At 48.6% G+C, this 26,550-nt stretch overlaps 1 protein-coding gene across 1 annotated transcript in view; it reads right to left on the bottom strand.

The window, feature by feature from the left end:
* Positions 1 to 9,233: 9,233 nt before the first annotated feature.
* Positions 9,234 to 26,550, bottom strand: part of TRANK1 (tetratricopeptide repeat and ankyrin repeat containing 1) — a gene marked incomplete at both ends in the record, with an annotated part of 85,190 nt that continues 67,873 nt past the window's right edge. Inside the window, 6 exons of the mRNA XM_084248413.1 lie at positions 9,234 to 9,331; positions 11,336 to 11,434; positions 12,320 to 15,363; positions 18,826 to 18,971; positions 24,156 to 24,288; positions 24,397 to 24,500. Coding sequence (XP_084104539.1) covers positions 9,234 to 9,331; positions 11,336 to 11,434; positions 12,320 to 15,363; positions 18,826 to 18,971; positions 24,156 to 24,288; positions 24,397 to 24,500 — 3,624 coding nt within the window. The remainder of the gene's footprint in view (positions 9,332 to 11,335; positions 11,435 to 12,319; positions 15,364 to 18,825; positions 18,972 to 24,155; positions 24,289 to 24,396; positions 24,501 to 26,550) is intronic.

Raw genomic sequence — 26,550 nt, 5'->3', positions numbered from 1 at the left:
GAGACCACCAGGGAACGTGGGAGAGCCCAGAAAGAGTGAAGACTTGCTGGGGGCTGGAGGCCTGCTAGCCTCCCAGCTCCCCCGTATCCCTGCCTGCTGTGTACCCAGTAAAATCCCAATAAAAGCCTGAAAAGCCAGTGAGGACTCCAGGACTCTCCTTTACCCATCTGCTCGGATCACAGAGAAACTGCTCTGGCCTATCCTGCTGCTACAACATGCTTGGCCCATTTGCTGTGACACAAAAATGTGTCTCATCTAGATGGGAAAATGTTCCAGAATAGCAGGTGATTGCAACACCCCCACGCCCCCTACTCCACCAACCCCTCCAAACTTTGGGGCTGTATGTTAGATCTGGCAGGCCGAGGGTGCTGGTCAGCTCTGGGGTAAGTAGCATGAGCCGGTCCTTCCCTGCCCCTCCCAGCCTCTCCTACTTGTATCCTTAGCACTCAGCTATGTTTCAGTTGATAAAAGGAGGTCAAAACACATAGTAGGGGCCTCCCTGGTGGCGCAAGGGGTTAAGACGCAACCTATGAATCTGTCCGCAGCCACTGCAACATGAGTTCGATCCCCAGCCGGGGAGCTACCCACATGGCTCAGCAGACCTCTCCTGTCTCACCCACTGCTCCCCTCAGCAGTGTATTTCACTTAGTCTGCATGTTCTGCTCCCCACTCTGTCTCTGGTGAATTCTCTCAGCTCCCACACCTCTGGCTTATACCCCAGTTCTTGTATGCATAAATAAATAAATCTTAAAAAAAAAAAAACATAGCAGGTCTCCAACAAATGCTGGTAGAAAGGATAAATAAAATTGAGCAATCTCTCAGACTTGATTGACTTGAAACTGACCCCCAGGGAGATGAGGTTACAGTTTCATCCTCCCAGGTCCCAGGCAGTGACTGGGTGCCGTCTGTGCAGTTCTGCCCCTCTCCCCACTGCACAACTGCACCCTCACATACCTACTCCCCTCAGTGCTGGAGAAAGAAAGGATTTGTTGACCCTTTCAGATTGCAAGCATCTGCTTTGTTTTTTAAAATAACTTCTATAACAAGGTAGAAAAAGTGTCTCCTGGCAAAGATTTCTCAGCCTCTTTGCAGATTGTGGTTCACTTGGATTACACAGCAGGAGCTAATTACACCTGGACACCCCTTAGCAGGCTGTGTCTTTTTTCTTCCTTTGAGTTAAATGCGCGGAAGGAACAGAAGGGCTGAGAAAGCAAGCCATGCACACTCCTGCCCTCTATGCTCCAGTCCCCCACTCGCATTTGCAGGTGCTTGCGTGCAGAAACCATTCTTGGCTCCTTGCAAGTGTCCTGTGTGTTCTAAAGCTGGCGTGTTCCCTTCGTCCAGCCCAGGCAGCATGGCAGCCCAGCATGTCCAGAGTTTGACTTTTGTTCTAAAGGATTTCTTTCTTTTTTTTTTTAAATTTATTTATGTATACAAGAGCTGGGGTACAGGCCAGAGGCGTGGGGGGTGAGAGGATTCACCAGAGTCAGAGTGGGAAACAGAACAGGCAGATTGACCAAAGTACACTGCTGAGGGGAGCAGCGGGTGAGTAAGGAGAGGTCTGCTGCGCCATGTGGGTAGCTCCGTGACTGACTGGGGATCGAACTCGTGCTGCAGTGGCTGTGGATAGCTTCATAGGTTGCGTCTTAACACTTGCGCCACCACGGAGGCCCCTTGTTCTAAAGTATTTCTGCTTCTTTAAAAATTTAATTTGAATTCCTTTGACAGAGGAAGATTAGATTTCTTCCAGGTAAGTACCTCAGTTGGGACCCAAGACTCTCTGGAAACTGACTCAACCTGGGTTCTGAAGTGAGTTTCAATGAACCAAGAGAACTGAAGGTCAGCAATCCTGAGGATGGCTCCCAGGGTTCAGATATTTGGCATCAAGCACAGAACACCCAGGATGTCAGACTGCCCCCTCTGCCTTTTGTCAAGCAGCTCTGACACCTCATAGCCCCAGAGGAAGGGATGAGATGTTTTCCCTCTACCTTGAACCCAGCAGCTCAGAGCGCAGTTGAAAAAGTCACCCATCTGGTCCTGGTTCCTCCTTTGTGGACTTAGAAACACAAGAGATTCTTTCCCTTCCTTGGATATGACCCCTGTGTTGTGCGAGGGGCTCCCCTCCCAGGCTAAGAAGCCTAGCAACATGATGGGAAAGAATCCCAATGCAGGGATTGCATGATTCCACTTCTATGAGGTACTTGGCTAGTCACATCCTAGAGACAGAAAGTAGAATGGTGGTTGGCAGGGTTGGTGAAGGGGGTTTGGGGGTATTGCTCAGGGGTCCAGAGCTTCAGTTTTGTAAGATTAAAAAGTTCTGGAGGGCCTCCCTGGGAGTGCAAGGGGTTAAGTCTCAGTACTATGAAGTGGCTGGGAAGGTGACCCACATGCCCCAGCAGACCTCTCCTGTCTTGCCCGCTGCTCCCCACAGCAGTGTATTTCAGTAGACCTGCCAGTTCTGCTCCCTACTCTCTCTCTCTGATGAAACCTCTCATCCTCCCGCACCTCTGGCCTACACCTCAGCTTTAAAAAAAAAAAAACATTTATTTATGCATAAAAGAGCTGGGGGTGCAGGCCAGAGGTGCGGGAGGTGAGAGGATTCACCAGAGACAGAGTGGGGAACAGAACAGGCAGACTGCCGAAATACACTGCTGAGAGGAGCCGTGGGCGAGACAGGAGAGGTCTGCTGTGCCATGTGGGTATAGCTTCACAGTGCTGTGCTTAACCCCTTGTGAAACCAGGAAGGCCCCACCCCAGCTCTTGTATGCATAAATAAATAAATCTTTAAAAAATAAAGCTCTGGAGATCTACTTTACAGCAATGTGAATATACACAGCGTGATTGAGCTGTACACTTAAAAAAGGTTCAGATGGTGAACGGTATGTTTTACTGCAATTAAACATAATAGCTTAAAAAACAAAAAGTGAGAAGGCTGAGTCCATTTTCAGTGTTAGTGGATCTTGCTGAAGTGCCTTGTGCGAAGGCTGTGCTGGGTATGTGCCCGCTGCAGGGAGTGCCCTTCTCCCACAGCCTCTGGCACAGACGTTGCTCATCTTTTCTCCAGCATCACCGGGTGATGGCAAGTGGGGATGGAAGTGAGCAGAAACTGGCACTCAACCTGAGGTGCAACAAAAGGACGTCCATCTGCTTGGCCCATCCAGACTCAGAGTGTCCTCGGCGTAAATTTGGGTTGTAGCGTTCTGCGGGGTAGGTGTAGCTCTTGTGGTGCCTCAGGAAACTCCGGAGTTATTCTAGTCCCCCATCCCACTCCCTAACCTTAAAATGATGACTCCAAATATCACAGACTGGCCTACATATTTCCCTGAAACAGCTGTCCTGCAGAATCTCTAAAACTTGGGTTAAAAATAGCCTCAGTCTCTAAGAGAAGGCTGGGTCCCTGGGAGCAGAGTCCACTGAGATATGTCTCCTTCTCATGAAGAGCATACAAAACTGACCCAGCTTTGTCCCCAGAGCCCCTCAGTGCTCCTGATCACCCTCCCTGCCATGGAAAGAGATCCCATCCCTGTGGGAAGGGGAGAGGATAAGGCAGTTACAACCAAACTTCAAGCTCATGTCCTTATTTGCCCTTTCTAAATGGCCAAATGGGCTCAGGAACTTTAAACAACAAGTCTGAATTCCCACAGCCAGTATAAGAAGCCAAATTTTAATCTTGCATCTCACTGCAGAGATACTGTGTGACAGCATCCTGCTTCCCTAATGCCCATCCCCCCAAAGGTTTTATAAGATATTCATGTTGCAGCCCCAACAAGGAGGGTAGATGACGTGTCCTATGCAGACGTCGAATTTTAGATAGGGTTAGAATTCTGCAGCACCAGGGGACAGAGTTCTAAACAACCCACCACGAGGACGCTTGTACATTTTTCATGTATTCTGCACTCCCTGTGCCAGCGAGTGGGAATCTAGTCTTCTTGTGTGGATAGGTGGGAGTGAAGATGTCCTTGGTGCTGGCAGACCTGGTTTCTCTGCTGCCATGAGGAATGCAAGTCTATGAGGCTACAGAGTCTCCCCTCTTCACTCAACTCTTAGCCTCTGTGCCATTATGGGGGTGGCCGGGTAGGGAGATGGCTTCTCACTCAGGCTACCTCTCTGGACTTACATTGAATAGTCAAAATCTCCGAGGTATATTTACAGTGCCAAGACCAGATCAACCCAGTCTCAAATGTGTAGGAGGGATATGGAGCAGAGGGAAGAGCGTCATTGATTCACCCTTCCTCTGGGTCATGGGCTTAAGGATGACTCCAGGGACACAGATGTCTGGATTACATAGTATTGATCCAGGAACACATTTAAGGCCTGGGTCAGCCTGCTACAGAAGACCAGGGAGGGGCCTCTCGGGTGGCGCAGAGGTTAGTCTCAGTGCTATCAAGCTATCCAAGCTATCTCCAGACCAGGGAGAAGCGCGCGCGTGCGTGTCCGTGTGTGTGTGCGCCGTGCAGGGGTGAGATACCAGGGAGAATCGTGTGTGTGTGTGTGTGTGTGTGTGTGTGTGTGTGTGTAGGGGTGAGATGCTAGGCTCTTCCCTGCTGGTATGCTGGGTGCCAGGGTGGCCCAGAGTGGCTATTTGGGGAAGAAGGGGGTGCAGACATGGAATGAGCTTGGATGTGTAACTGGAATACCCTTACATGTGCAAGGAAAACTGTCATGGTGCATGAGAAGAGATGGGGAAAGGTCTTTCTATATTCTTACCTTGGACCTAAAAGATAGGGGCAGTCCTGTTCTTAAATGACAGGAAGCAGTGTTGGCTGCCAGTTTCCCAGGAGAAGCAGAACCCAAGAGTTGAGTGGAGAGAACCCCACAACCCCTATTATGTTGGTCAGAGTATCTGTTCCTGCAGGTTGCCCAGGCAACCAAGCCACAGCTACTGGGAAGCCAGCACAGCCAGCTGGATGTCAGGTCCAGAGGAGAGGTGGCTAAGATGGAAAATGTTTGGTCCCAGGGATGTTCTAGGGTTCTAGGTACTAGGTATTAGGGCACTAAGATCCCCATCAAGTCAGGGAAATGGGTATATGAAGCCCTATCCTTCCAATGGCAGACTGTAATCAAGGGAGGAACTTCTGTTCACTGACCTCAAACTCCTCATATATATATAATATATATATATATTAGTTATTATAAGATTTAGCAATCTCAATGCAACATCCCTAATGTAGCTAACACACTTATCTATTGTAAAAAGACAACCCAAAAGTAAAAACAGTAGCACTTTATTCATTCTTATGATTCTGGGGGTCAGAAATTTGGACAGGACTCAGCTGGGTGTGGCCCTACTTCATGTGGCATCTTCTAGGGTTATTGCCTTGGCCCCATTCTGGAGGCACTTGGACTAAAATGTCCTAAAAGACTGCACGCATATGATGGTACCCTAGGGACCCTCCAAGTGGCCTGTCCACCTGGCTAGCCTGGGTCTCCTCACACCTGGTGGTCTCAGGGTAGGTGAGTTCTTACTCAGCGTCTAGATTATTCCAAAGAAAGGCTGAAACTGCCAGGCCACTTAAAGGCCAGACCAGGAATAAGCAGTGTCACTTCTGCAGCAGTCCGTTGGCCAAAGCAAGTCATTAGGGGAGAAGGGACAGATCCCACCTCTTGATGGGTGGAGAGATACACACATACAAGGATGGGATGGAATAGTGAGGGGCCATCTCTGGCCAGCATCAGAAACCCACATCTCAGCCCTGCCCCAGGCTGTCTCTGCAGCCCCAGGCTTCTCTGCAGCCCCAGGTAAGATACATCATCTGGACCTGTTTCCCCACCAGCAATTTGGCCAAGTTCTAAGGTGCAGGCACAGAACTTAGGATGCTTTTAGTTCTCACATCAGTTTTCTTCCTTCCATTACTCATTGGGAGACTGGATTCTTTTTTTTTTTTTTTAAAGATTTATTTATTTATTTATACAAGAACCAGGGTACAGGCCAGATGTGCGGGAGGGTGAGAGGACTCACCAGAGACAGAGTGGGGAACAGAACAGGCAGACTGATGAAATACACTGCTGAGGGGAGCAGCGGGAGACAGGAGAGGTCTGCTGCACCATGTGGGATTCTCGCCAGCTGGCCGGGATCAAACCCGCACTGCAGAGGATGCAGACAGCTTCACAGTGCTGCATTCAACCACCTGCACCACCAGGGGAGGCCTGGGAGACTGAATTCTTGTCCCCAAAGAGGATTGGAAAAGAACATTCTTGGCTAAGAAAGGTCGGCCAAGTATGCGTATGGCTCATGGGAGGTGGAGAGGGGACAGTCACCAGACTATCTGGTTGCACCCCTTTCCCAGTCAGCCTTCAGGGGCCCAGACAGCATTTGGAGTGGTTGACATTGGCTCCACAGAAGTAGAATCAATGTCAGAGGCAGTTAAGAAAATAGTTGGTTCTTCATGAGATATTTTTAGAGGATGGAGTGTCCCTGAAAATTCACCCCCTTAGAGCCTCCCTGGTGGTTCAAGGGGTTAAGCACAGCACTATGAAGCTATTTGCAGCCTCTGCAACATGAGTTCAGTCCCCAGCCAGGGAGCAAACGACACAGCACAGCAGACCTCTCATTTCGCCCACTGCTCCCCTCAGCAGTGGATTTTGGTTAATCTGCTTGTTCTGCTCCCCACTCTGTCTCTGGTGACTCCTCTCACCCCACACCTCTGGCCTGTACCCCCGCTCTTGTGTGCATAAATGAATGAATCTTTGAAAAAAAAAAAAAACAAACAAACAAGGGGTTTGTACTGAACACCCACTTTGCTGCTGAGATTTTGGGACTTTGATATGAGATGGACAGAAATTCCTACGTGACCAGCCCCCAATAAAAAAGCTGCTCTGATCGACACCATTCACACATGAGCACACAACTGGTGGCTGGTTGTGTCCTGTGTGACTCCAGGGAAAAGACTCTCAGTGTCCTCAGACTTTGCCCAGGTGCCCTGTTCCTTTGCAGATATTTTTATTGTAATAAATCAGAGCCACGGATACAACTCTGCTGAGTCCTGCACCTCCGCCTAGTGAGTCACAGAACCCGAGCATGGGCTTGGGGATACCTGACACCCCATTCTGGATTTCCAGGGAGACTGGGTCCAGGGTGACTCGGGTCACCCCTGGGAATGACTGACTCTGCTGCAGAACTCCACTCCCTCCCCAGAACCGCCACACCCACCTCTAGGAAACTGGGCGCGCTGAGAAGACAGTTTCTTGGGAGTAGTTCTCTCCAGGCGGTCCGACTGGTGGTGCTGACACAGAAGACGGATCTTCTGTTCTGTTCTGAGCTTCCTGGACCTCGATGTGTAGGATCGGACACGCTGCTCTATAAAACTTGGTTTCCCTGCTGCTCAACATGCTGAGATCACAGAACCAAGACCTGGGGTGCTCAAACCCACAGTGCCAGCCCGCAGAGCCGCTGTGGGCCAAGGCAGGGGGAGGGTCTTGAACCACTCAACTTCCCAAGGGGAAGCTGAGATCTAGGGCATTAGGGAAGTGCTGCTGCTACCCAAAGCCACGCACATCTCTCTCCGCACGGGATCCTGGGCTCAGCAGCGAGGAGACACAATTAGGCGCTCAGGGAGCGCTGAAGAATCCGACCCACCAGAGCCAGAACAGGGGTTCCACTGCAGGTGCCCTGGCTCCCAAAGCAATGTTCTAGGTGAGGAAAGCCCTCACAGAGGCAAGGACAAAACTCCTGACAGGCCACAGCCTGCAGCTTGGGAGCAACCAAATGGGAAAGAATCTGCCTAAGGAGGGCCTCAAAAGACCCTGCAACCAGCTGCAAGTCCCTGGGCTGAGTTTTACTGCTCTGTCGCTGGGTTTCTTCATGTCAGAGGCACAGCTGCTGTGAGTCTGGGTCAAAGAGCTGACCAGGAAGAACCAGCTCCAAGATGTACCTTTCACTCTCCAAGTGAAGGTTGGAAATAAACACGTGGACAGTTACAGTAAGAGAAATGGTTTTACTTTATAAAAATGTGGTAATACAGGAAGATTTGATGAGGCTCTGTTTTAGGGGTTTTTTTGTGGTTTTTTCTTTTTTTTTTTTTTGGCAAGTAAAAGTTATAAAAAACACCTGGAATAAAAACTGGAAACATAACCTAATAAAAATTAGACACGTAAACACCTAAAGGAAACAGTCATTTAGAAAGATAATAAACAGAAAACAATGAGCAGCAAAAGCACCAGCAACAAGAGGAGAAAGGTTGGTTCTGTTGTGATAACAAAACAATGAAAGACCCATAAGGACCTGGCCTCTCACACCAGGCTGAGCTGAGGGCTAGGAAAGGGTAAGTGCCCACGAGGGAGGCGGGAAGCCTTCCTAAATGGAATCATCCTGATGTCTACTGGATCAACAGGGTGGGAGAAAGCCATGTCCTGCAGCAAACAGGCCCACACCCTCCTCACCCTCCTCTGACAGGGCCTACCAGCCACCGGGCAGTGATCACAGCCAAATCCCTATAGGTTGGCATGGGAAGGCTGGTTTCCTATGTCCACATGTCCCTAACCTGTAGCTCAGTGGGTGGAAACTCATCATAATGTCGACCTAAGCCAGGAGGGCAAACTTGCCGGGGAGAACCAAGGAAACCAGACAAGAGGGCTACACACACTTTGTGGAATGTCTGCACCAATGCCAAAGCAGACCACCTTGGAGAGGCAGGCTGGGGTCCCCCAGCAACACTCCCCAGCCTTTCCTTCTGGGTGAAGTTCTGAGGCTGGACGCCTGCAGGACCCTGGGGGTAATTCCTGACTACAGGCTAAGGTAGCCTAACCCTGACTTGCACAGGTCGCTGAGAATGGTCACAAAAACTGGGTGGGGTGGACAGCAGAAAAGTGACTCAGAGAAGAAAGGCTAACATGGATAGCGGAAGGGACTACACGACAAGCAAGCTCGGAGATGACCAGAGTGTGGCCTGGGGCAGGGGTGGCCGGCAGTGGGGTCCCCATGGACCCCAGACACACACAGCTCTGTACTACTCAGCACTGCAGCAGTGGGAAAGGAGATGAGGAATCCACAAAGGGATTTCCTGGCGCAAACACTTTAAAATGAAAACTATTAAGAGGTCCCAGCGGGTGTGGGAGCAATTGGACCCAAAGCCACCATTGAAAGAGAAATAGCAAGATTGAAAAGCAAAGGGGTTGTTAGACTCCCCTACTTTCTAAAGCCAATGGACGTTCTTTATCTCTTCTGCCTAAGAGCTCACAATTCTGCGTCAGAATGGAATGTTCTGAAGGTTTAGGAGGCAGCAGCTGTGGGGATGTTATTTTCTCTGGTTGCCACGTTTCTGCCGACGTTTTCTAGGACAGAGTTCACGGAAGTCCTCAACATCATTTTCGTAATCATCTTCCTGGACGATACCTGTTGTAAAAGGCAAAAGCAAAAACAAAGTGTAGCATGGTTGAGTTTTTCCGCTCCACTGTAGAATGTATCATCCTAGTAAAGTCTAATGCCTCTGCAATCATTGTTTTAAATTAAAGGGGGCGAAAAGCCTTCCAACAGGGTGCAGGAGACAGGCTTTTTCTTTGAGTACTCATATTGCCTCCCAGGAGGAGCCATCCCAAACTAAATACACTTCTCTGAATTGAGTTCTTTTACAGGCTGGTTCCTCTGGTCTTATTTTATTATTATTATTTTTTTTCAAGATTTATTTATGCATACAAGAGCTGGGTGTAGGCCAGAGGTGCGGGGGCTGAGAGGATTCACCAGAGACAGAGTGGGGAGCAGAACAGGCAGATTGACTGAAATCCACTGCTGAGGGGAGCAGTGGGTGAGACAGGAGAGGTCTGCTGTACCATGTGGGTCAGCTCCCTGGCTGGGAATCAAATTCGTGCTGCAGTAGTTGCAGATTGCTTTATAGCGCTGATGCTAACTCCCTGTGCCACCAGGAAGAGCCCCCACCCCCTCACTGGTCGTATTTTAGATGCCCTTTATTTTTTTTTATTTATGTATATAAGAACTGGGGTGTAGGCCAGGGGTGCGATGGGTGAGAGGATTCACCGGAGACAGAGTGGGGAGCCTAACAGGCGGATCTACTGAAACACACTGCTGAGGGGAGCAATGGGTGAGACAGGGGAGGTCTGCTGAGCCATGTGGATTAGCTCCCTGGTCGGGGATCGAACTCATGCTGCAGTGGCTGGTGATAGCTTCACGGTGCTGAGACTTTTAACCCCTGCACCACCAGGGAGGTCCTTTATATGACCTTTAAAGGGAAAAGAAATCAAACAAAAAGACATGAATTCATATACCAGTTTTCTTCCTTTTGAAACATCACAAAAATCATGGTCTCCAAAGAGACTAAAGTCTAAAGATTTTTTACTGGCACTGACTTTTATACAAAAGTGCCTTCAAGTATTCCCCAGCTCTGGGGTCCAGATTTTCCAGTATCCAGACTAGGACTCACAGAATAGCAATCTGGGGCTACAGAAATACGTAGATCAGGAAGAAATGAGGTCCGCCAAGACAGGGTCAGCAGTTGAAACAGGCAAGAGGTAAGATTCCAGATCACATAGAACTTGACAAGACACTTCTGCTTATCAGAAGAGAAACCTGACTCACCCTACACAGGTCTTTAACCCTCTGTAGGAAAATATATGCACACTTCCCTAATGTTTTTATGTTGTTCAAAGTTTGTTCAAGGTTTCAAAGTGTTTAGTGCTGATACACATGAAACACTCAATAAATATTCATTGACTTCAATGGTTGATGCTGGCAAACATATTAATCAAGGGATGGCTTTGTAGTGTTTTCCCTATCCTGGGAGCCTGTGTACTTTGAAAGAGTAGTGACTGAACATCATTGATAATAGATTGTGAGATGCCAAAGAAGTTTTCTTTTTTGTTTTTCTTTTTTTTGGATTTATTTATTTATTTATTTATTTATTTATACAAGCACTGGGTACAGTCAGAAGTGCTGGAGGGTGAGAGAATTCACCAGAGATGGAGCAGGGAACAGAACAGGCAGACTGATGAAATACACTGCTGAGGGGAGCAGCGGGCGGCAGGAGAGATCTGTGCGCCATGTGGGACCCTCGCCCGCGGCCGGGGATCAAACCAGTTCTGCAGAGGTTGCGGGCAGCTTCGCAACCCAGTGCTCAACTGCTGCGCCACCAGGGGAGGCCCACTTTTTTGTTTTTCAAAAGAGATTTTTGAATAAGCAACTGGCATAAGCCCGGAATAACCACCCTCAGAGTCGATGGGAACTGAGCTATGATGTGAGTGATGATTTGATTCACTGGGTGAGGCTCCCGGACAGTGAGCGGCCACTGTTGACATCACAGGCAGCCCCGCTGCAGAATGAGCTGGGAGTCAGCAGAACCGAGAACCATGAAACCCAAAGCTTTATCCCAGAGAGAAGGCTCCTTACCATCCTCCTTCAGGTGGAGCTTTGCTTTCCTCAGCCACTCCTGGGCATCTCTGATGGATGGAATTAGAATGTCGATCAGCCCAGTCATGAGCATCACAGCTGCAGAACCAGAAAACAAGGGCGCTGAGTGAAGGGGTCGCTGCAAGGACTCGCCACCCAGTACTATGGCCCAAGCTCCCACCTCTGCAGAGCTGGTCTCTGCTTCCCTTGATAGCACTGGGTTAGGACCCACAGCCACCTTCGCTGCCACAGTCATAAACTACCATAAAAAGCAAGCCTGATGCCGTTCCCGAGTGTCTGTTCAAACTGCCAATAGCAAAAATCATTCCACGATGCTTTTGTTCAAAAGGACACCTGAAGATGTCTTTAAACCTTAAACTGGGGTGCCTGAATTATAGCATACTTTAAAGTTATTCAATTTCACTAGTTTTATACATAACCTAACTCTCACTCAGTGTTCCTGAGAGGTAGCAAGTAAGGAAGCTTGGAGAACTACGATTCAAACACCACATAAGCATTCTTCTCATGAAGGTTCGCTCCAGGTTTGGTTTAAGCCCTACTCCCCCAAACAGGAAGACACCGGCCACACGGCCCAGCTCTTAGTCAAGGCTCAGCATGTAGCAGGCAATCAAGGAACAATTCCTGGAGGGATGAACAGGGAGAAGCATAAAAAATTCCCTCAAGGCTTTAAATATTCTCTCTCTACCATCTCCACAGAATTAGTCAGCAAGCCCCTTTCTTGTCTATAGTGTCAGGGGAAACCATCCTGGCCCAAGAAAAGCACACATTTATAACTGGAGGAGGGACGGCCCAAACAATGGGATTTTGTTGTAATTTGAGAAACACACCTCTCACTTACATATCTGCTAATGCCAACCTCCCAACCTCCCCCAGTCAGGCATCACCACGAAGGCCTGGCTCTGGTGTATGTGCTCCCAGCCTGTATTAATGCCACCTGGGCCCCTATTTCTGAGGGTCCCTTACCATCAGCCCAGGCCTTCTGCCTGTAGACATGGTCCACCTTGTCCAAAACCTTCTTGATGTTCTCCTGCACCTTCCTCTGCAGCACGCGGCTGTGTTCCTTGCTGCCCGGGTGACTGTGGAGCCACACACTCTGCTCGATGTCCTCTACCACCAGCTTGCCTTCCTCCAAGGCCGGGTCCACTGTGTCACAGAAAAACCTGAAGTATTTCTGGTAGGCCGCCTGCTGCCAATGGTGACCTACCAGGAGGATGTGCTGCTCAAAAGACTCACTACTCCCCTCCTGACCTTCCTTGTCCACTGGCTGGGCACTGGAAAGAGCCACCGCCTCTGACATTGCTCCGTCAAAGTCTGTATCGGGGCTGAAATAGCTCTCGGGACTGCGGGTGAACTTCACCCCGCACAGGTCACACTGTGTCCGGTCCACGTCAGCCTTTTTGAAGTTCCCAGCCCCGGGCTCCCTGCTCTCCTCCCTGAAGTGCTCCATCTGGGCGTTCACCCTTCTCCTCCAGCTGATGCACAGGGACACCACCAGGTACACCCGTCTCAGCTTCCGCCACAGGGAAGCTTTCCGCTGCACCTGGGAGGCGATGTCGGCAATCAGGGTGTCTTGGCCTTCCAGTGCCAGCTCATCTGTCTCGCCCTGGCCAAACTCACACTCTGGTTCAGCCCAATAGTCCACAGAGCCCACGCAGAGCAGGCGGTTTAGTTTGACCTCCTCATGATAGAGGCCACGGATCATGGGCCCTTTGGCGTGCACGCTGTCCCACCGCCAGTGGCAGTCCAGCAGGTATTCTTCATCCCGCTCAAGGAGCAGGTCCTGCAGAGCCTCAGCCACGGTCTTCACATCGACCGCCATCAACACCCGCTTCACCACTTTCAGCAGCCTCTCCGGAACCTGGTCTGGCCATTCTGTGCTCATCTGCTGCAGCCTGGCCCCGATCTCCTCGAAGTGACAGCACAGAAAGGGCTTGCAGGATGACTGCAGAATCCCCTTGGTGTTCACCAGCATCACCAAGCATAGCACCAGTGTCCGCTCTGCCTCACCTGAGACCACATAGTCTATTTCACTGAAGGCATCGAGCAGGACATTGAAGTGCACATTCTCGTGGCCACAGAGCACCTTGACGAGGTAGGAGAGGTGGAACTGGAAATTCTGAATGGCTCTGGACAGGTCCCTAGGTTTATATTCCTGAATGATGGCAAACACATCCCCAAGCTGCCTGTCCTTCTTGCTAAGCAGGAACTCCCAGTAGTACAAGAGCGAAATGTAGCTCTTGGGCAGGCACAGGATGGCATTCTTGCAGAGGCGGGCCAGGACCACCCCACAGTGGACAAACTGGAGCTCCAACAGGGCAACGGTGTTGCCAATGCTGGGGATGAGCGGTTCTTTGCACCGCTTCACGAGGACATTCATGAAACGGAAAAAGAGCCTCTTGTAGTTTTCTGGGTTCCTGTACACATAGAATTGGTTGATACAACTCTCCAGCAGCCGGATGAAGCACAGGTGGGTCTTCACGGCGCTCTCGTCTTCCCTGCTGGGCACCAGCATGCCAAGCTTCCCTTCGATGCCTTTCATCCTGCTGCCTCTCCCCCGGCCTGTTTCCTCTTTTTCAGACTCCAGGGCTTTGAGCTCCCTGTTAAAGTCGTCCTCCTCTCGGTGGAGCAGCTTTTCAAACTCCTCGGGGTAGCTGGAGGACAGGAGGAAAGCCTGCATGGCACTCAGCCACAGGTCTGTAGACTCCCTGCGGTTGCGAGCCCTTTCATTTTGAAACAAGAAGTGGATGTATCCTTTTAGAGCCGCCCTGTAGGATCGGAAGGACTTGTGACTGGGCTTGAGGATTTCCTTGCAGGCCATGGGGTTTTCTGACAATATTCTCTGATGAAAATGCTTAGGGAAGAGGACATTCAGGAAGGATTTGCAAAGGCCAAACATATCCACAGACAAAATATAATCGATTTCTTTAAGTTCTTCAGCTAAGATTTTAGGGAATACTCTTTTGGCTTCCAAAAGCAACCCATTGATTGCCACCAGGTGCATTTTGGACTGGACCAGATGCTTGACCTCACAACGCAGCAAAGGCCTGTGAAAATCTTCACAGTTCTCATTCCTACATTTTAAGCCAACAATAAACCTCATGCAGATTCCGGGGTAGGTCTTTCCAAGTAGGCTCTGTGTGATCTGACAGAGCCTGCTCAAAAGGTGTTTGTTTAGGGCTAATTTCACTTGGTCAGTCATTATCATGTAATGGTCTTTGGTTTTCTTCTCGCTCAAGTTCAAATCCAGGTCAAATTTTATTCTTAATATGGAGTCATTCTGAGCTATCTGGCAATACTTGGCATCCACCTGAGAAATCCCAAAAAACTCAAAGCAGGACTTGACCATTTCCTTCTCAGCATTGTTATTCACGCATTTGAGGGCCCTTACCAGATTGAGGAGAACCTCCAAGCCCCCCGGAGCCAAGGCCAGGACCTTCTCAGACTCAGCCTCACATTGGCTGGCAGCTTGGTAGAGAGCTTCCACCACTCCCGCTGAGTGGTTGAGCCTGTCGAACTTGAGGAAGGCGTCCTTGAGCTTCTGAAAGTCTCTCAGGATTACTCCCAGCAGGAAGAGGGCCTCAGCGATGCCAGACTGCTGACTGGTTTGACAGCAGAGCTCCAGGGCTTCTGTCAGAATGGCTTCGGTATTCTCCACATCCACACCCTTGGCCATATTGACACGGGCGGCCTCCAGCAGACACGAGGCTTGGAAGTCCTTGTTGGTGGTGAGCTTGGCGGCCTCCAAGAGGCAGCCGTGTTGCTTCATCAGCAAAGCAGCCTCCTCTCTCCGACCTTCCCTTTTCAGCAGGTCTGCGGCTTCTGTTAGACGTTTCCTAGAGTTGAGGAACACCAGCTGGTCTTCTATGTCAAGCTTAGAGAGGACAGCCATCATCTCCTTGATTTTGTTTGTACTCAGGTACTTGGCTGCGGCTTCCAAGTAAAACTGACTGGCAGAATATGAGAGCTTGGACATGGGGAGCATCTTGGTCCTTAGCATTTCTTCGTACCTGCAATGATGAAGGACACAAATGTCAATTCTTTAACACTCAACAGAAAATGTCCAAAATACAACATAGAGCAACTTAAAGTTCCACAGGAGATAAAAATTTCAAAATAAGATATCAACTTATTGGGCATCTTTATTTATTTATTCAATTTTTTAAAGATTTATTTTTATTTAGTATAAAGTACTGGGGTACAGGCCAGGGGTGCGGGGGGTGAGAGGATTCACCAGAGACCAAGCGGGGAGCAGAACAGGCAGATCTACTGGAATACACTGCTGAGGGGAGCAGCGGGTGAGACAGGAGAGGTCTGCTGCGCCATGTGGGTCACCTCCCTGGCCAGGGATCAACCATATACCATAGTGGCTGTCGACAGCTTGATAGTGCTGAGACTTTAACCCCCTGTGCCATCAAGGAAGCCCCTGAATCCTTATTTAGACTAACAAAATGAATTTCTTTGTTATAATATTTTGCGTCCACTTAATTAAATATAGTGGAGTGACAATCTGTGCAAGTGAGAATTAAGTTTGGAAGTCCATCTGGAGAGCAAAAATTATTCAGAGTCAAAATTGCCCTTGAAAAGAAATCTCTTGGCCTTTCCGGTGGCGCAACGGTTGAGCGCCGGGTTGCGAAGCTGCCCGCAGCCTCTGCAGTGCCGGTTCGATCCCCGGCTGCTCCCCGGCCACCGGAGGAGGGTCCCACAGGGCGCGCAGACCTCTCCTGCCGCTCCCCTCAGCAGTGTGCTTCGGTCCTTCTGCCTGCTCTGCTCCCCGCTCTGGCTCTGGTGAATTCTCTCACCCTCCCGCGCTTCTGACTGTACCCAGTGCTTGCATAAATAAATAAATAAATCTTAAAAAAAAAAAATTATAATAAATTAAAAAAAAAAAAAAAAGAAAAGAAATCTCTTAAACTTTCATAAAAGCGTGACAATACATTTGGGCATATGACCTGGCCTGTTCAGTTAGATAGGTGATTCATGAGAAAAGATGAAGAAGCTCACACAAACCAATGACTGACTACGTGAGTCTTCCTCCTATTGTGATCCCACCTGTCTTTTCTCTTTTGCCAGGTGCGCCTGTGGTTGAGCTGTGGTGAGATTAATAAAGCTCTGAAGGGTTCTACTTTATTCTGCTGATGAGAGTCAGTAGGCCCACACTACCAGTCTTCAAGCACTGGGTCAACCCAATAAAACATGCCTGCTTTTGAAATCTCATGGGACAGAACACAGCTCCTTACAGCCGGAGCCGTGCTCAGGGCCCTGATGATGCCACAGTCAGCCTACAGCCTCAGCTTTCCCAGTATAAGAAGATGTCTGGTGGAGGAAGGAAAGGGAATATACTTCGCATGCCGGCCTGGCTGATGGAGTAGAGAGTGTCAGCGAATTTAAGGAACTACCCCCGGGTATTGTCTCTTCAAATCTGAAATGTCCTCCATACATTCTCAGTCGGGCCAGTTAGCAATTGCACTCCACATCCATTATGCATGGCCTTCAAAGACACTCACATAAACCCAGCATAAGGCTCTGGTTGATACACAGACTGCACTTAGACCTCAACTCAGCACATCTTAAAAACTCTCAGCTATAAACCTCGATAGAGCTGAAAGAACATATAAAGAAAGTAATGAGAGGCCAAAGCAAAATATTTCTAGGGGAAAAAAAATCTATGATTATTCAATGCCCTTCTGAAAAAGCGAGACCACACACACACATATATACACATATACATGTATATAAATAATTCTCAGTCTTTTTTTGTGCATGGCCTCATGTACAACAAATATGGCCTCACAAGGGAATTGGCCTGGCTGATTATTCCCATCACAGCAGTATAACACTGGTGAGTGGGTACCAATGAATGTCACAGCTGGCATCCTGTTATAGACTGAATGTCTGTATCCCTCCAAATTCATTTGTCGAAACCGTAAACCCCATTTGGAGATGAAGCCTCTAAGAAAGTAATTAAGGTTAAATGAGGTTATAAGAATAGAGCCCTGATCTAATAGGATTAGTGTCCTTATAAGAAGAGAGATACCAGAAAGCAAGAGTATTCTGTCTGTCTCTCTCCCTCACCCCCCCTCCTGCTCTGTCCCCCAGAAAGGACACACGAGGGCATAGCAAGAAGGCAGCCATCTGGAAGTCAGGCAGAAAAGTGCTAATCAAAAACCCAATTGGCTGGAACCTTGATCTTGGACTTCTAGCCTCCAAAAATGTACGAGAAAACATTTCAGTTTTAAGTAGCAATCTATGGCGTCTTGTTATGGCAGCCTGAGCTGACCAATCATACACACCCATTGTATTTATCACACACATAATGGTACCAAAGACCCGGATTAGGGAATATGCTAAACACCAAGCTTCTTTTCCATTTCCAAATATAAAACTTCTTTATGTAGGTGATAGCTATACAATGTATTTATTTTGTGCAAGCTATGCACACTTTTTCTAATATGTTATTTTTTTAAAATAAAATAAAAGTTAAAAAAAATTTAAAGTTTGAACACCTGAGTCAGTAATGTTCATTTTGCCATATGTATAATTTGGTAGAAAACAAAGAAAATATAGAATCAAGCCATAGCCTACTCTTCTGGGAGCAGAGCTGACTCAAACCCCTGCTGAGCAAAAATACACAGAATTATAGACTCTGTCATTCCACCTCTCTCATACCACCAGAAAGATCTTCCAGGGCATCAACCAAATGCTGTTGCTAGATTCCTTTTCAGGGGCCTCCCTGGTGGCTTAGGAGTTAAGTCTCAGTGCTATCACCCCTATGGTCTGAGTTCGATCCCAGACCTCTCCTGTCTCACCCGCTGCTCCCCTCTGCAGTGTATTTCAGTAGAGCTGCCCCTTCTGCCCTACTCTATCTCTGGTGAATCCTTTCACCCCTGGCACCTCTGGCCTGTACCCCAGTTCTTCCACACAAATAAATAATTAAAAAATAAATTCCTTTTCAGCCATTAACCCCACCTATCCCTACACATCACCTTTGGTATATAAGCTAAGGTTAAAGGCTCAAGGAAGCTTCCACTGGGTCACATATGAAACGTACCGGTCCTACCCTAACATCGATGGTTTGTGCACTCGAACAGGCGTATAAGCACAAGATAAGCATCCGTCACATCCTGATGAAGCACATTCCTGACTGCCCTTGCCTTTAACCATCCACACAGCAGGGAAATTGTCAAGTTAGCAGGTAATGGAGAGGTCAGCACTGTCATTAAGCATGAAATTACTGTGTTATACACACACCTAACAAACCTTTATCTTCTGCCCCTCTCCTCATGACACTGTGTTAAAGCTGAAAAAGAGAGCGGAAGCCAGAGTCCTGATCTCGCGTGACCCGGCTCCAAGGCTCAAATTAAAGGAAGATGACATGGTCAAGTCACTACAGAAGAGCAGGACAAAACCAGCCAGCGCAGGCTGGCCCCAGAGAGCCAGCGGGGGTGGGGGTGGGGGTGCAAACCACTTACTTCTCCACCGCAATTGCAGCTTCTTCAAAAAGCTCCTCTTGGCAGTACATGTTGAGTGCTAGATCAAATTCCTGAATCTGCTCAAAGCATCTGAATGCATCTTTGTAGCACTGACTTCGTTTGTAGAAATTGGCAGCATCTCTTATCTAGGACAGAGTAAAATTCTACTCTTAAGAATATTTGTAACACAACATTGTAATCTTAAAAATAAACCAACATCATGAGTAATACAGAGGATGGTCATATATCTGTTGTTTTGTTAGAATCCAGTGAAACACACACACACACACAAGTAATATTAGCAAAATGAATTCTTTATATGGAAAAAAATTAAGTACAACCATAACCTATGCCATACACAAAGGCAACTCCAGAAGAATTAAAGTGCTACAAGGGGTTGACTCTTAACACAAGGAGTTAAGTCTCAGCACTATGAAGCTATCAGCAGCCACTGCAGCACGAGTTCGATCCCCAGCCAGGGAGGTGACTCATGGCACAGCAGACCTCTCCTGTCTCACCCACTGCTCCCCTCAGCAATGTATTTCAGTCAGTCCGCCTGTTCTGCTCCTTACTCTGTCTCTGATGAATCCTCTCACCACCCACTCCACACCTCTGGCTTATATCCCAGCTCTTATATGCATAAATAAATAAACCTTTAAAAAAAAAAAAAAAGCACTACATGTTTTGAAAGCTACCGGAGAAAAATGTATGAGAATACTTTTGGGACCTTGAGGCAAAGAAAGTCTTCAACAAAAGCCAAAATACACAAACCTCAGGGAAGAACGTAATGGATTTTGATCACACCAAACAAAGGGCATGTGAAACAAAGTTAATGGAGCAAACACTAAGTTCTGGACCAGCACTGCCCAGGATGCCTTCCTATAAAGATGGAAATGGCCTGTGTCCATGTTATCCAACATGGTAGCCATGAGCCACAAGTGAACCCTGAGCACATGAAATGTGTGATGCAACCAGGAATGGGATTTTTAATTTTATTTCATTTTCATTTAAATTGCTACATATGGCTAGTTGTTCCTGGACTAGCCCAGCCTAGAACATAAAATGAATTCCTGCAACCATAAGAAAAAGACTTTCTGAAAACTACACAAAGGATATAAACTGGAAGTTCACAGTGGGGGAAACTTGAAAGATTAACAAGCAAGTGAAGGTGTTCAACCCCACGAGTAATCAGAGAAATGCAAATTAAAATCACAATCGTTTTAATTTGATGAATTTGCAAAAATCAGAAAGTCAGAACCCACTGACTGTGGTAAGACCATGGGGGAACACCAACACCTCATGCACAAAGTCACAGGCTGTTCTGAAAAACAAGTGGCTTTCACTTTGGCTCGGTGGGAGGAAGTACAGGAGTACCCTGGGGCCCGCAAGCCCCCGCAAGCACCTCCCAGATCTCCCAAGGACTGGAAAGAGACACAACAGGCCCCAGAACTGTGCGTGGCTGCCAGGAGTTGATGGCAACTTGGACATCCAGCACCAGTCAAATGCAGTGGATTGGAACACTATCAGTGGCCAGAAACAGGCCAAGGCTGTAACACCATAGCCAGGGGTAGCACAGGTACAAAAAAGAAGAGGGCACTTGTAGAGTAAGGTAAAAAAGTATCAGGCTTTTTGCCTCTCACCATTGGGATTGATGATGGATCCCTGAAGGCCTGAACGCATGCCTGATGGTGGGCACCTGGAATAGGGTGTGGGCATAGGTAGATGGGATTCACCTGGGCTAAGACTGGGCTTATAAGGGCAGCATCATGGGGATGCCGGCAGAGAGAGGAACAGAGAGCAAAAGAAAGATGAGAAGAGAGAAAACAAGGCCACAAGAGAACACTGGAGAGCCCAGAAAGAGTGAGGACTCGCCGGGAGGCCTACTAGCCTACCGGCCCCCAGGATCCCCTGCCTGCCGTGTACCTGGTAAATCCCAATAAAAGCCTGCAAGAGCCACCGAGGGCTCCAGGACTCCTCCTTTATAGGGTCATAGAAAACCTGCACTGTGTCTTCCTGCTGCTAGCGCACTATTTAGACAAGCTTAAAGTACAGATGTTCAGAAACAACTACTATTTATTCTATAGCTAGCCATGCTATGGGAACATATATTAAATGCACTGGAATGGCTGCCAGGGAATGGAGCCTGGCCACGAAGAGTCAGGAGATGGCCTGGTAGCCAGCGCCAGTGGGCACTCCAGCCCATCAGTTACTGCTTTCTGCTTGGCTGGCCCAACGTTCCCTGGGACGGCTCCTTCCCACTCCGCCCACCCCTATCATGGCGGCCTCTCAACCTAAGTCACTGCTAGACTCTCCTAACTGGTCTTTCTGCTTCCACTCTGGCTCCTGTGGACCTCTCCACGGAGTGGCCAATAAATAGCATCTTGCCCCACCTCCCATCAAAATCTGCACCTGGCTCCCTATCGCATCTGAACAAAATCCAGTCCCCGCCATGGACTATAAGGTCCCAATGCTTTATTCCTGCCACCCTCTGCTGCTCATTTTACCATTTCTAACCCCCTCAGTTGGCTCCTGGCCGAACTGGCTTCCTTGCAGTTGTTAAAACTCGCCCACACACTCCCACCTTGGGGGCTCCTGCCTGCAAGATTCCTTGGCCTGAGATGCCCTCTGATAGCTGTTTTCAGAGTCTCAGCTCAATTGGCACCTCCCTGGTGGCGCCTGTCAGCAACACCTGACCCCCTCTCTGCCCGCACCTAGCCCCTCACCACTGATACCTGCTGTGCTATTGGCTTCTCTCTCTCTCCTCTCTCTCTCTCTCTCTCTTTCTCTCTCTCACCACAAAGGGAAGTCCTGCAAAAGCAGAGGCCCCTGCTCTGTTGCCTGCTGGTTGCTGAGCACCCACAGTGCCTGTGCACAGTAGGGGGCGAGGGGGTTTATCTTTTTGTTGAATATTTAATTTCTTAACTCTACTTGCTGCACCTGAGCCCCAGAGACAAAACAAAATCAAAATGAAATACCTATGCCAGGCCCTCTAATAAATCTTTGCTGGGTTTTACTTAATAAGACAAGCTACATGAAATGCCAAAATACCAACAAGATACAGGGGTGAGGCTGTTCTGTGTGCAGAGATCTCCCAGACCAGGGAACTACTCAATAAAACCCCATTACCTGGTATCGTCTCTTTTCAGCTCCTTGTCAAGGCTGATTACTTGGAAGAAAAATCCCTGAGTGTGAATGAAGACCCTGTTAGGGGCCAAGCAAGCATCCAACTGGAGAAAAAGAAGGAAGAGGGCCTCCAAGCAGCAGCTCCCTGCTCTGACCAGCTCCTCTCTGAGTTTCCCACCTGCCATTCAGAGCAAGGGCCTCAAGAGTTCCCAGGAAACCCATGTTGCCCTCTGGAGAGAGGCAGAACGAGGAGAAGCAGGGAAATCCCTGAGAGGAATTCTTATACTCCCACAGTCCCCTCACTAGCATTTCTTCCTGGGGGTTGCACAGACTGGGAGCTGGGGATGGGGAACAATTTAGCCCAAAGATTTTAGCAAAGCCCACAGCCAAGCTGGTTAATTTGAATCATGCGGGTAGTTTGGCAGGATAACCACAAGAGGTCTGAGGCCAGATGAGAAGCCAACACCTTTCCAGGGAGGGGCCTGAGCAAAGAACAGGACCATCTTGCCAGGATGGGGCTTGAAGCTGCTAGAAGGTACGGGTGAGAGAAGGGAAGAGGGTCACCCCTGGTAGTCAAAAGCCTGTGGAGCAGAAGGAGAGGGGAGAGCTGCGCCTCCAGGAGCAGGAGACCTCCATATTCTGAAGGCACTGAAGCCCTAGAAAGGGGACTTATGGACTCCTGGCCCTCCCACCCCTTTTCAGAGCAGAGCTCGGCAGGGGCAAGGTGAGACAACCAAGAAGGAGTCTCCAGTTGGGTCATGACAGAAACTGATAGAAAAAAAGAGGGAAAAGCAGCAGGCGTGGGCCTGCCCCCTGTAGTTGTCACTGCTTTAGGGTCCAAAGTGATGGCACTGGAGATGGGTGGATGGGGTGAGGGAACATGGAGAGGTTAGAAACTATTCTGGTTCTTGAGATCGAGGACCCAACTTCTACCACAATGAAATTCCTATTGCACCCCCATCTCCCACATTCTAGCAAGTCACATCCCATAATACTGGGGGCAAGCAGGGAGCATCAGGAGGGCCTGAACTGATACTAACTTGGGGCCACTCTTCAAACTTCCCAGTAAGTCCAGTCCTCACCCCGCCCACTGCCCTGGGTGCTCTGAGGACCCAGATGTCACTGCATTTCACATCCAGATGTGGAACCCAACACAGGGGGCAATGCAGCAGCTGGCAGCTGCTCAGCCTCTCACCAGCTGGGGCACGGACCCGCTGCTCAACATGCCCAACCTGTCACAAGCGACACATTAAAAATGAACTGTGTGACATACTGCTTGGCGGCTCAGCTAAAGATACTGTGTTGCAGAGTTGAAAGTTGTTGAAAGAACAGACCTTAAAAATTCTCATCACAAGAGAAAGAAAAGCGTGTATCTGTGTGTGTGCGTGCACAATTGTGTGTGTGTGTGTGTTGGGGTAAAGGATGCTAACATATTGTGGTGATCACCTCACAAGATATTGCCTCAAGTCATTATTAAAACTAAAACTAACACAATGTTCTACAGGTCAGTTATATCTGTTTAAAGATAGAAAAATGAACCGCTAAGAAAGTCATCAATGCTGTGTCTGCTGTGACATCGACCTGCTTCCTTCATCATCTCTGTTCACCACCTTGAGACTAACTCTTTGGACCACAAACCTGCTGACCACTCTGGGGGCTACTGAGCTCCAGACTGGCAGCTCCATCCAAAGGGGCTTCCTGTATGATGAACATTTCTAGAACAATGAGTCCTTGAAATGTGGCTAACGAGACTGAGCGACTTGGTTTTTTTATTTTGTTACATCTAATTAACTCAACTTTTAAGTAAACAGCTCCACGGGGCCTGTGACTACCAGATTGGTCAGCGCAGATCTAGAACAACTGCTGGCAACAGAAACATCAGGCCATTTACCCACGCGGACTCCAGAATGTGAGTATAGAGAAACAAAAATATTCTAAGACCCATCTTCCTTTGATTTGAAAATGTGGCCACCCCATGGTGAGTATCAGCTCTCAAATACCTGCACGCACACATACAGACACACAGACACACACACACTCTGGCATCATCTGAATACTTGAGCAAGAGGAGAAAGAAGGCCACCCTGAGAGGTGACAGGCCAACCTCTCCCTCTTCGAAGTACTGGAGCCCTCTCACGTGAGCAGAGGCTGTGGGCCCTCCCCTCAATTTGCTCAAGGGACGCCAGAGGGCCTTTGGCAGGCCGTACCTTCCCCAGCCTCTCACACAGCTGGGCAGAGAGCTGGAACTCCTTGGCGTAGCTCAGACACTTCAGGGACAGCTGTGGCTCTCTGCACTCTAAGTAGGTCTTAGCCAGTTCCAAATACTCCAGCTGCTTTTCCCTGTGAGGAGGGAAACAAAACAGTGTCCGTGGAGAAGTGACCTAATCCCAGCACATGTAGCCCGCTGCTCTCACCACAGCAAACACGCACTGATGCCGAGACTCTCACCTGGGGCTGACTTTCTTGGATTTCATGTTCAGGGCAGTGTTGTGGGCCAGCGCCAGTTTCTCCTTCTCATAGGCACCTCCTTTTTGGTAACATTTAGCTGCAACCTGAAACAGGCAGAAGGTTCTGATTGCCAGCAAGGCACTGGAGGGGGCACAGACAACAAGAGTTAAAGCCCGCGCTCCAGGTTCACACTGATGAAGCATTGCACTCCCCGCGTGGAACCTGAGAGAGAGAGGCTGGGAGGCTGGGTCAGCTACCAAGGCCTCAGAGGATAAAGCTAACACTTCTCACAGGTTCCTTTTGGAAGTAACAAGAAGCCATGGAAGAGGTACATAAAACATATTTATAGGCTGCCACACGAACACCCCCATTTAGTCTTCTATTGTTTTTTGTTTTTGCATAAAAGAACTGGGGTGTGGGCCAGAGGTGCTGGGAGTGAAAGGATTCACCAGAGACAGAGTAGGGGAGCAGAGCAGGTGGATTGACTAAAATACAGTCTGAGGGGCGCAGCAGTTGAGACAGGAAATGTCTGCTGAGCCATATGTGGGTCAGCTCTCTGACCCCCCAGTTAGTGTTCTAACAGTCATGTGCCAGGAATTTCGTCCTTCTCATTATGCATAATGGCAACTCCAGGTCAGCAACCGGGAGCAGTGGGCCCCATCACCTCGGGGATAAACACAGATTCTCTCTCTAGTTGGTAACTTTAATGGCTAAAGTTGGTGGTGTAGATACGGGGATAGAGATGGTGCCACAGCACAGATCAAATTCTGTGTTAACCAAATAGAAAGAAGGCAGACAAGTGTCACAGGGAGTCAGCCTGTACCCCAATCCCCACCAAGCAGACAGTCACTTTTCTGAAACAACAAATGCTGACACCAGCATAGGCTAGAGAGGAGAAAGCTCGCATTCTGCCCAGAATGTCAAGAACTGGTCTCAGTGTAGGCAAGGGAAGGACTATCAGCAGTGGCACTTGCCACTAAAGTGAGTGGGAGAGTCTCCCCTTCAGGCTTTTGCTTCAGCCTCCCTGGCCCAGGGGTCTTCCTTCATTCCCATAACCTGTACTATATTCCTCCCTGCCACAGGGCCTTTGCACATACTATTTTCTCTCATTGAAATGCTCCTTCATTTCTTCTCTGCCTGGTTAACTTTATTTATTCTCTAAGTCTCAGTAGAAGGATTCTATTCAAAGAAGCCTCTCCCTGGCCTCCTTACCCAGAACAGGTTGTTCTGGGGGCAGCTGGTCTCTCACCTATGACATCTGCAACAGCTGGAACTGTTGTACTCTTGCTCACCATCAAATCCCTGAGACCAAAACACAATGCTTAGCCCATAGCAAAACAGAAATAAGTTGAATGAATGACTATCGAGAAGTTTTTTTTTTATAATGTTTCTGAAACATTCATTGGCATGTAGCCAAAAACTCAATAAACCACCTGAATCCTGAAGTCCTTTAGCAGAGTCAAAATAAAGTCAGGCAAGGAGAAGTCTTTTTATAACATTCTCATCTGAGTCAGCTCCCCTACGATTTCAGATGCAAACATTCAAAAGGCATTTTTAAAGGGATTTTTAAAAAGTATTGGAAATCTATGGACAACCAACGGTGTTCTGAAGGGAAGAGAAGGACTTCTGAGTCCCAGTGCACACCCACACCCACACTGCTGCCCATTTTATACTTTCCTTCCCTCCCTACCCCACTCAAAAAAAAAATCTTGGTTTTATAACAACAGCCAAGTGTTCAGTTTTCTTTCCAATTATGACAAAGATGGGCATAGAGAAGGTTCTGGGGTTTTGTCCACTTTTGCAGCTAAACACTACATACTTATGCAAATGTTTTCCAGACACACCCACACATGCAAGGGTGTGAATTCTGCTTTCTCAGCCCATACATTTAATTTCGAGGGCGGCCTCTCCTTCCCTCCTCCTTGCAGCCATCACACCCTCCAGGGTGCAGAAAGTAGGCAGACAAGTGTCACAGGGAGTCAGCCTAACCTCAATCCCCTCCAGCGGAAAGTTGCTTTTCTAAAACATCTTGATGTCCCTCCAAGAGAGCTGCCTGTTACCCCTTCCTTCAGATCTGGGCTGTGATTTGCTTCGGCCAAGGGTGCAGCAGAAGCGACACTGGGCCATCTCCACAGCCAGGCCTCAGGAGGCCCT

Source organism: Talpa europaea (assembly GCF_964194135.1).
Source record: "Talpa europaea genome assembly, chromosome: 11".
Taxonomy (NCBI): Eukaryota; Metazoa; Chordata; class Mammalia; order Eulipotyphla; family Talpidae; genus Talpa; species Talpa europaea.
The sequence above is the reverse complement of the archived record's forward strand: the minus strand, read 5'-3'. Positions and strand labels throughout refer to the sequence as shown.